At 36.8% G+C, this 11,730-nt stretch overlaps 1 protein-coding gene across 1 annotated transcript; it reads left to right on the forward strand.

Annotated features, from left to right (window-relative positions):
• The first annotated feature begins 9,431 nt into the window (after nt 1-9,431).
• On the forward strand, nt 9,432-10,274 carry LOC127849226 (uncharacterized). Its single transcript, XM_052381945.1, has 2 exons — nt 9,432-9,579; nt 9,742-10,274. The coding sequence occupies exons 1-2, from the start codon at nt 9,432-9,434 to the stop codon at nt 10,272-10,274; spliced, it is 681 nt and encodes a 226-aa protein (XP_052237905.1).
• Nucleotides 10,275-11,730: the final 1,456 nt, after the last annotated feature.

An 11,730-nucleotide genomic window follows, 5' to 3' on the forward strand; every position in this document is an offset into this window, starting at 1 on the left:
GAAGCTCGAACACTGTCTCACCAAGAAGAAAAAATATATATCCAAAAATTGTCTTCCCCTATACCCCAAATGAAGTAGTCTTCTTGGTCAAATCACACACACTCAGCTCCTTTGTAATATCGTCAAGTACATGATCTTTCAAACCTAGTCTTGCCCTAACAACACCACCCAACTCCAGACAATACTCGTAAAACAACAGAGAGAGTCCGTGTCATTATATGATAAGACACAAGGCAGCATAGTAATATTTGTACCAATACTAACATCGCGTACTAATCTATCCTAAGCGAGGGACGTTAAACGGGGGTTCAGTGTATCGGTGCTGTACACCGGGCACATACAAGAACTAGGGCGCCTCTGGAATCGGGGCGTCTTCTGTATGCCGCTCGAACCCCAACTAACACTTCTCTTGCGGCGAAGAGCACACATCCTCACACAATAATAAGAAAACAAGAACAATGCCAATAACGATAATGTTAATCTTTGAGATAACATGACTACGGCATAATAATAATAATTATAATAAGAGGGTAAACACTTAACTCAAAAACCGTCATCCATACATCATCTACTATTATTTCAACATTATAAGACCTATCAAGTTATAGCAGTAAATAATAATACTATTAATGCAAACCAAAAACAATCCAGCCTGATGCATGGCCTTGATGTTTGGCAGGCGGGTGGGAATGGGCGATGGTGACTCCGGTTGGTGTTCTGTGAGACTCCTTGGTCGGCCATGGACTGATGTGTTGTCGCGGGCAGCGAGAGTTTGGATGAGGGTGCGTTTGTCTCGGGAAGCTTCGGCGGTTGGACGCTCTGGGCTGGGCCGTATGCGCGTGCGGGCGGGGTATGGCCCGCGCAGCGTGGGTGCGCTTGTTCGGGGGCGTATACGCTTCACTCTGGAAACTGTGACGAGAAGTAACTGCCTTCTACGACTGACTGACGGACGCTAGCAACTGACAAACCCTTCCACTTCCGCTCCAGAAAAATATACGTTAACCACATACTTTATACTTTACATCGCCACCCAAAGATCACCACCACAAGACCCGTGACCCATTCATGAAACATTCTACACCCTGAGAACCGACTCAAAACCACTGCATTTTACGACTAACATACGCGAACAATTTGACTAACCCTTCCACTTCAGACCAGGCACATACACATCACCCACATATATTAACTGAACATAAACCACATCAGATTACCATCACACGTTCCAAGTCAAGTCAAGTCAAGTAAATTGTATTTACAAAGTTGGTTACACATTAAGGTCTCATTGAGAAAGCGTGCACTGATCTTTAAAATAATTATTGGCCGAATACCGGGTTACCGGAGTAAATTTGACCTTCTTTGGCTCAAAATTAAAAAAAATTGCCCTAAAAGGTCACAGGGGCAGGTCGGGCTACAGAGACCTCGTGAAGAGGCTAGTAGGACCTGAATATTACTCTGATATACATACGTCTGTGAGATGTTAGGAAAAAATAGTTTGAGTCAGTTGGAACTAAGTTCGAAGTTATAGTCAGTTGGAAATAAGTTAGAAACAATTAATACAAAAATGAGTTTGGGATCGGAAAAGACAGAGGATAGAAGAGAGGAAGGAGGCAAATGTAGGAGGATGTAATTATGTGAATTATGAGACTTATGAATAAATAAAAGAGTAAATGCAGCAATCAAGTTGTGTTGTGCTTCTGATGATAAGGCACAGTTTCTCCCGGTCCAGTTACAATTTTTCTCTTTTGTGCCACCTGTTTTGCACTTATTTTTGTTGAAAAGTCACACATTTATCATAATGATGGATTATTCTACCCTATTGATATTTTCGTTTCTTGCAAATGTATATCTTTTTCATTTTTACATGTTCGGCGCACTTAAGTGTTATAGCGCCCTAAAATGTAATTTACTATTTTATTTGTTGAACATTTCAAGGTTGCCAAGCAATTGTAATAATGTAATAACTTTAAATACAAATACATAGCATTTATAAAGCGCAAAAATTATTTACATATTCTATTGTGCTTCACAATATTACATATTCAGCATAAAAACAAAAACGTGTAAACAATAAACATTTATGTTATACATGTATGCAGTATATTTTGCCATTATCTCTGTTTGAAAATGCGATTAGATGCAATTTTAAACCAAGAGATAAGTTTATTACACTTTCGGGGGTATTACAATTCAGGTTGTCAAGCAATTGTAATAATGTAATAACTTTATTACAATTGAGGTTGTATGAGACCATTTTTTTGTCATTCATAGTTCGTATTGCCCTATTAAGATACATTTTATAAACATGTATGTATAATATTTTGCAATAATCTGTGTTTGAAAATGCGATCAGATAATGCAATTTTAAACCAAGAAATAAGTTTATTACACTTTCAGGTGTAATTACAATTCAGGTTGTCAAGCAATTGTAATAATGTAATAACTTTATTACAATTGAGGTTGTATGAGACCAACTTTTGTGTCATTCATAGGTCGTATTACCTTATTAAGATACACTTTTATATACATGTATACACTATATTTTGCAATAGTTTGTGTTTGAAAATGCGATTAGATGCAATATTAAACCAAGAAAAAAGTTTATTACACTTTCGGGCGTTATTACAATTCAGGTTGTCACGCAATTGTAATAATGTAATAAATTTTATTACAATTCAGGTCGTTATTACAATTCAGGTTGTAACAATGCTTTGTGTTTTGACATTGTAATTAAGAATATGTAAGGGTCATACGCTAGATACTATAGCATGAACAGGAATATACAGGTTTCAATGTAATACTACCGATATGATTTTCTTATCAATGTCATCTCATAGCGACGCACGTGCTTGACGTACGCCGTTACAGAAACGAAATTTGTTTGTAACACTATATACAAAAATATGTATTTTTACAGCTGACATTCTATCACCTTTTCCATACGTACTTTCCTTGTACGAACTTTTTGTCGTGAGAAAGTGATATTGATTGTGACGATCTTTTAGGTGATATACGGAAGATGAAGAGAATGTGAATATATCTAGTTGAAAAGATGTTCATCTTGGAATCATCTAACAGCTATAAAGCTAAAAATATTATAAAAAGTATCATAGGTATTTTCAGTAACGCAAAACATATGGATAACCACACTTGTTTAGTCAATTAATCGGGGGAAAAACTCCGAAAGAAATCACCTAATTAATATTTCAAAAATATAATATTAAGTACCAAAGGAATTTATTAATACATGTAAATACATCTTTAAATAAACGCGGCATAAGCATCAAAGTAAAGATTATCTGAAGACTGAAAGGCCGACAATTTGACACAACAAAGAGCTCTATGCATAAGCCGTATTACTTTTTGCAGAAAAGCTTTAATAAATTACAATAGTAATACATCTAATTATAAAAATATAATTATCAAATGGCATGAGTACGCTAGTGTGATAAACAAATGAGTGATAGAAAGTGTAAGGGGTGCATTGAATATAAACGTACTACAAAGCCCTATTAAAAGCGAAGTGCATGACGGTATTTACATGTGATTTTAATTTGATGGGTTTTGTACAAAGAATGACGCTATTGAGGAATATTAACATACAACTGAAAAACACTTCACATGATGCAAATTGAACTGTTTACTCATGTATATTGAAAACTCGATACTAGTGAGTATGAGTGACACATATCTAACATTTTAACACACATATATTTATATACATATATATGTTTTTTTATAAATATTTTAATCTCTGTTTGTGTCAAATGTAATTTCTTGTTTTTAAGATGTCGTTCGTGCATTGCCGTTACATTAAATCTTCATACGGAATGACGTAGTTTTAATTAACCGAAACCTGCTCAATACGTTCAATGTCTTTACGTTAATTTTTTAATTATCAAAAAAATTTTTTTTTCATAAATTAAACGGGCTAGTATCTTTACGTTGTACAATTTCTGATATTCTATATTGGACATAACTTTTAATTCGGACAATATGTAACATGTCGGAGGTCAATTATCCATCCAAATGACTGCTAAATACTACCAGAAAGAGGAGACATGGTGGCAACTTACAACATACATAACACTTGTAAATGAAACAATAGTATTACATAAGACCGAACACATAACATCTTTTAAATGATTTCAATGCTGACAATATACTTTCGATCAAATAAAATCACTTTGATGTAAGCTAGTAACTTTTAGCGTAAGGCTATTTTTGTGACATAAATAGACGATTCGGCTGAAAGGGACTGAAACATGAAAAATGTATTTGAATTGTTACTAAGAAATTGTTAAAAAACTTTGAATGATAAATTTACTTTAGACTTTTGGCAAAAATATTTAACGTTATGATAGCAAACACGTATCGAGTTATTTGTAAAACGCCATTATATGCGTCGTCATTTTACAATTATACTATTTTTGCATGACATAATGCTTTCGTCGACTACCACACGTGTTTATGAGTTTTAATAAAAGTTTGTGCCATTTTCTTAGAAGCGTGGTATGCGAAGGTCATTTATATGAGTCGTGTTCTGAGAAAACTGGGCATAATGCATGTGCGTAAAGTGTCATTCCAGATTAGCCTGTGTAGTCCGCACAGGCTAATCAGGGACGACAATTTCCGCGTTTTTGTTTTTTTTTAGCTTCAAGGAAGTCCCTCCTTACCGAAATTCAAATTAAGGCGGAAAGTGTTGTCCCTGATTAGCCTGTGCGGACTGCACAGGCTAATCTGGGATGACATTTTACGCACATGCATTAAACCCAGTTTTCGCAGAACAAGGCTCATATGCATTATTTGGGACTTTATCGTATTATTCTCTATATTTGCTTTAAAAACATCATCAAGACAAGACCAGATAAGACAAGACAAAAGTTTTTTTGTAAATAAAGGCCACCGGTCCCAAGTACAGAATACATAAGTAAAAACATACAATGTATGATTTGTGATACATCAATGTGCAATATCAATTTTGATTTTCATCTTTGTTTTTCATTATTTCGTTTACAAATAAGGTTATGCTATTTCGTTTTCTTTCATCAGATATTTTTATAATATTGCAAACGTTTTGGAAATTGTGTTCAAAATTGTACCATACAAATATAAATTGCCTCTCTAGGTTAAATTTTGGACATTTAGAAAATATATTAAACTCATCTTCAATACATATATCATTAAAAAAGACTGAACAATACGCACATATTCGGTGTTCTCTAGAAATTCCTTAATGTCAACAAGTTTAAATAGCTAATTTATGACTTAAACAACGGAATCTAGCAACTGACTTTCCAATATGCATCGATAAACAAATTTTTTTTCTGAGGTTAACTTAGATTTATGTTCGTAAGTATCACATCTTGATGAATTTACTAGAGTTTCAAGCCAGTTCAGTGTTTTACAATCAATCAATCTTTGTTTAAATGACATACAGAATAATTACACATTTCCAATATCTTGACTTATCCAAACAAAACCAAATCATATCCAAACAAAACCAAATCCCTTACGGTAAAAAAAATGTTTTTTTTTTAAAGATCTCAGAATCATATGTAAGTATAGGTTGGACCATTGAATAAAACAATTAAAAATATTCTGTATATGAAAAATATCCAAAGTTTATTTGTTAGTATTTAATAGTAAAAATAGATTTTCGGGACTGAGCTGCACGTTTTTCTTTCGCTTTCCTCCATGGTAGTTTAATAGTAAATAGTCTACCCTTATATTTATATACAGATGTGACATTTAACGGATTATTTTTTATAGACCCAGTGTTCGTAAACTATGATCCGAGCGGACCTCAGTTTCTTAAAACAATCATTTCCGTCTTGTGTTGATTAATTGTCATACCAGTATGTTCACAAAATCCCGATACTGTGATTGTAGCTCTATCACAGTATCAGCGCAGCTCGCAAGGTCGTCGGCAAATAGAATTCAAATTATGTCTGAAATGTAGGGAATCCGGAAAGGGCCAAGTTGAGTGTCGCGTGTCGACCTTCAGGTCGACACAAGACATTCAAGCGACATTCACTCGACGCTAAATACGACGCGCGACAATCATGCGACAATCAATATTTGAGTGTCGCATTACGCGCTGGGTTTTAGAAAAAAAAATATCGCAGAAAATCTTGACTGTCGACTGATTTGTCGCGCGTCGTATTTAGCGTCGAGAGAATGTCGCTTGAATGTCGTGTGTCGACCTTCGAGCGAGACACTCGACATTCTCTCGACGCACGATACGACGCGCGACATTCAATATGATATATCGCGAAAATGTCGCCTGTCGACCTAAAAATCACTAGGTCGACACACGAAATTCTCTCGACGCAAGACATTCTTTCGACGCTCAATACGACACTCGCGCGATATATCGAGCCAATATCGCGCAAGTGTCGCATGTCGACCGGTGTGGGAGTAATCTTTTTATCTGCAAGCAAGGTGTTATAGTTACTTTTTCAGCTTAAGTAAAAATAGCGGCATCTAGTAACAGCAATAACAGCAGTAGCAGCAGCAACAGTAGCAGCAGCAGCAGCAGCAGTAGCAGCAGAAGCAATAGCAGCAGTAGTAGCAGCTGCAGCAATAGTAGCAGTAGCAGCAGTCGCAGCAGTAGCAGTAGTATTAGAATTAGCAGTTGTTGTAGTAGTAGTAGTAGTAGTAGTAGCAGCAGTAGAAGCAGTAGCAGCAGAAGCAGTAGCAGCAGCAGCAGTAGCAGCAGCAGCAGTAGAAGCAACAGCAGTAGCAGCAGTAGTAGCAGTAGCAGCAGTAGCAGGAGTAACAGCAGAGGCAGCAGTAGAAGGAGTAGCAGCAGTAGAAGTAGTCACAGAAGTAGCTGCAGAAGTAGTAGTAGTAGTAGCAGTAGTAGTAGTAGTAGTAGTAGTAGTAGTAGTAGTAGTAGTAGTAGTAGTAGTAGTAGTAGTAGTAGTAGTAGTAGTTGTTGTTGTTGTTGTTGTAGTAGTAGTAGTAGTAGCAGTAGTAGTAGTAGTAGTAGTAGTAGTAGTAGTAGTAGTAGTAGTAGTAGTAGTAGTAGTAGCGGTAGTGTTAGTGAGAGTGGTAGTTCTAGTAGTAGCAGAATCAGGAGTAGTAATAGTAGCAGTAGCAGTGTAGTAGCAGTTGCAGCGACACCAACAGAAGCAGTAGTTGTAGTTGTTGTAATAGTAGTAGTAACTGCAGTACAAGTTGTAGAAGCAGCAGCAGAAGCAGTAGCAGCAGTAGCGGCAGCAGAAGTAGCAGCAGCAGAAGTAGCAGCAGCAGTAGCAGCAGCAGCAGTAGCAGCAGCAGTATCATCAGTGCCAGCACTACCAGCAGTAGCAGCAGTAGCAGTAGTAGCAGTAGTAGCAGCAGTAGCAGGAGTAGCTTCAGTAGCAGTAGTAGCAGTAGTAACAGCAGTAGTAGTAGTGTCAGCAGTACGACAGTGGTACGATTGAGTTACGACGAATCGTGGGGTTCGGTCTTGCAAATAGGGTCACGACTTCACTACGATGTGTAAGAATCTACTGCGACTGTACTACGATCGGTCACGACTTAGCTAGGACCTCACCGAACGCACCCATGAATTCGGCGCCAATATTTACTGATATTGATTCTAACACGGCGCGTGACTTGTTTTCTATAGACAAAGAAGGAAATAAAGTGTGGGTTATTCTGCAATAAATTATGGGCGGAGCTTAATGTTTCGAGAATAGTTCCGAATAAATAAAGAAAATATTGCAGTAAAATGCACGTGCTTAAATCCCCCTCTTAAAGAAATGTAAAAAATGTAGCACGTATATAAATGTAATGAAACAACAAATTGTATATTTGGTGATAAGTGGCATGACCACGCCTGCTACGAATTTGTTTGATAAGAAACGTAATTAAGAAAACATTATTAGCATGTCAGCTTTTCAGAAGAATTAACACATGTGACGTCATTTAGTTTCTATGAGTGTTGTTCTCAATGAAAGTGACGTAATTTGCAAAATATTTATGAATATTTGTTTGTACAATTCAATGACGTCACTAATAGTGAACTTTGTACTAAGAAGGGCGGAGTATTGAAAAATATAGTTCACGTCCAAAAGCTTGAAGCAAATCAATCAGAATCGTGTAAGAATAGAAATAATATTTTTCTATGATGGCTTATTGTCGAATAACCCACAGTAAGAAGTATAGATTCATGTTATCAAAGCACTCGTGCTTCGCATTCATGATTTAATTCCTACGCATCTATACTCCTTACTGTGGATTATTAGACAACAAAACATGATGGAAAAATATTATTTCTTTATCATTCTTTACAAAATCGTAACTGTTTCGTAACTAAATCGCGAGAATCTAAGCAGGCTCGCAACTCAATCGGGGTGAACTCTTGAGAGGCTTGACAAAGTCGTAAATGATTCGTAGACAGATCACGTGATCACCGATTCCCCGATTGAGTCACGAATTACGTAAGATTCCATTACGACGCCCAAGAACGCACTACGACACTGTTACGAGTCAAACACGTTTAAAAACTGGCCACGATTTTTTGGGAGCTCACGACTCGCCCGCGACTAGCTGCGAATGAGATAGGACCTACGCCGATTGAGTAACGAATGTCCCCGACCACAAAATATTGGAAATCGGGACAAATCGTGGGGAATCGGGTCGTAGTGGAATACCTCTATAAGGGAGTTGTCTCCCATTCGGGTAGTTATCGGGTAAAAAGCGGTCCGTCTAAAATGCGGATATGACTCATATCCGCGTATATGACAGAAAAGTGCGGATATGGACGAATACAGGCAATATCGACACTTTTTCTGCAATGTTAATTTCAATATTAAATTAAAAAAACAAAACAATATGTGTTAAATAGGTTAGTATTGTCTCAAAATAGAACAATTTGGACACTGATGGAGTGGTTGGCGCGAATCGTTTTTTCAAGCAGTCTTAATTTTTACTAAACTTGAAAATATTAACAATAATACTTAATCAAAGTGTAGTAAATGTGGATCTATAGTGAGATATATCAACATATTGACGTTTATTACTAGTGAAAAAAGTTTAGTTGCGTTCTTATGGTTATAAAAACGAGTTATTAACAAACGGATTACCCCTCCCACTACAAATACGCGGCCATGGTGGATGGTTGAATCGTGACAATTGTAGAGATGAGCACGAAAAACATCGAAATATCGTAAAACCGATTGAATTAGAACATTATATTACAATCATAAGCTTATCCGTGTGAACCGTCCATGGGAAAAACACGCAAACGTAAAAACAGCAGTAACGGTAGTAATAAATCCAATAGTAGCAAGGGACAAAACAAAGTTGCAAAAAACAAGTGCAGTTCTGGGGGAACAAATGATTTAACAAACGGTGTGTTGAGTGAAACGTGCAACGCTAATTTCAGTGTTAGTGACGCTATCCACGGTGCTCCTTCCGTGTTATTCAGTGAATCCGGGATGGATTACTCAGTGTTCGTACCAAGTGAAGGGGAGACCGGAAATGGAGCCGAGGGAAGTACCCTATCACAGGTCAGTCAACCCTCCAACTCAGAGATTATGAGTTTCCTGAGATCCATGGAGCAGGCTATGAACAATAAATGTTCAAGTATAACTAAAACGTTGGAAACACTAGATACACTTGAAACAACGGCGTAGAATCTGAACTTTGCAAGCTGTGGAATGTTGTGCAAGAAAATAACAAAATTCAGAGCGAAAAGCTTATCAAGATTGCGAAAAAAGGTTTCGTCGCTTGAGTTCGCTTTGGCAGAGTCACAGAGCGCCATTTCAAAACTGCAGCAAGAAAAGTCCGAATTATCAGAGACCTTACATTACATGCAAGCGCAGTCAATGCGGAATAATTTAATATTCTCCGGCATCAATGAAAGCCCGTCCGAAAAGCCTGACTATACGGAACGTCTACTGCGCTCTTTCATAGTAGAAAACCTGAAAATACCCCAGGATGCTGTCAAGTGTATTAATATTGAGAGAGTACATCGTATTAGTGTTAGGCAACGCGGTAACCAACCACATCCTCGTCCAATAGTTGCAAAATTCTCACTGTTCAAGGACAGAGAACGCGTGCGGAAATCAAGTTGGAACCTTAAAGGAACCAATTTCTACGTCAGTGAGCAGTTTCCAAAGGACGTTGCCGACCGGCGCAGAAGCTTGATGCAGGCCTTGCGGAAAGCACGTGCTGGTGGCAAGAAGGCATGGTTAAGCTACGACAAACTGTACATAGAAGGTATTCCGGTGCTTCCTGACAGTTTCTCAAGCAACAACAGCAGCAGTAGCAGAAAGTAGGGACTTCCGGAGGCTGAAATAAAAGTTCTTTCTTGGAACGTTCAAGGACTTACTCATATATAAATTAACGATGAAGACTTCTTAAACTACATTCGTAAATTTGATATTATTTTGTTTTATGAAACATGGGCTAATAACTCAACTTGTTATGACATTGATGGCTATAAATGTTACCTTTTTAACAGGAAAATTCAGAACAAAAAATCAAAACGCTCCAGTGGCGGAATAGCAATTGATATTAAGCAATCTATTGCGAAGGGAAAATCTATTGTTAAAAATCACCAAAATGCAATTGTGTGGCTTAAATTAGATAAGCTTTATTTTAATCTAACAGAAGACTTGTTTCTGGCTAGTGTTCATATCTGGCCTGAGAATTCCCCTATTTATAATATTTTGAATGTCAATTTATTTGATATCTTTCAAAATGGAATTAATCATTTTCAAACAAATGGTAGAGTTTTTATAGCTGGCGATTTGAACGCTCGAGTAGAAATTAAGCGAGACTTTATTGTATGTGATCGCACAGTTAATCTTTTAACTGACCAGTCATACATAAGTGATTCTCAACTTCCACGAAATTCAATGGATTCGCAAACTTACTGTTTTGGTACGAAGCTTCTTGACATGTGCAAATAGCTCTCATTGAGAATAGCTAACGGCAGACTTAGCCATGATTATTTCGGCGCTTTTACTTTCATGAATTCACGTGGTTTAAGTGTTATTGATTACTTGTTACTACGCGGTGGAAATTTTAATCTTATAACACATTTTAATGTTGAATATCACTCAGAATGGTCAGATCACTGCCCTTTAGCATTCAATATCATGTGTAATTATGTGTGGAGATTTTTTTTTTCGAAAATATTAAACGAAGCTGGTGAGGCTTTATTTTCTAAGACTGTAAAAAGTGGGAAATCTAACTCTAAAAATACATTCTTTAAGAAAGCAGAGTGGTTCGATAACGACTGCCGTCTAGCAAAATCTGTCTATTTTAAAGCTCTAATGGAATACAATAAAAGCAGATCTGATATCGATAGAGTGCTTATGATAAATAAGAAAACATTGTATAAACGTACTGTTAAATCGAAATGTCAGCAACATAAAAGCAAACAATTAAAAGAAAACGTTAGTCTTAGACACTCAAAGCCTAGAGATTTTTGGAAGCTTTTTAGTAAAAATAAAACCAGCATAAGTGATTCGTTGTCCATTGATGATTTTTATAAAACAAATTTACTCATTCCAGAACGATTTAAAACACGTAGATCATATCCAAGCAGAACACGTTTGCAGTTCTTATAATTTTAACATTGATAACGGCAGATTTGAAGAACTAGATAGTCCCCAATTAGCACTGACGAAATCGATAAGGCAGTTAATCGGCTTAAACGTAATAAATCGTGTGGCTGTGACTATTTGTTAAACGATTATTTCATCGAAAGTTTAGATATATTATCAC

Source organism: Dreissena polymorpha, chromosome 10 (assembly GCF_020536995.1).
Source record: "Dreissena polymorpha isolate Duluth1 chromosome 10, UMN_Dpol_1.0, whole genome shotgun sequence".
Classification (NCBI taxonomy): Eukaryota; Metazoa; Mollusca; class Bivalvia; order Myida; family Dreissenidae; genus Dreissena; species Dreissena polymorpha.

Coding starts and splice junctions, on each gene's coding strand:
- LOC127849226 (XM_052381945.1), top strand. CDS start 9,432: ATGGATTACTCAGTGTTCGTACCAAGTGAAGGGGAGACCGGAAATGGA. Junction 9,580..9,741: donor TATGAACAATAAATGTTCAA/GTATAACTAAAA, acceptor TCGCTTTGGCAG/AGTCACAGAGCGCCATTTCA.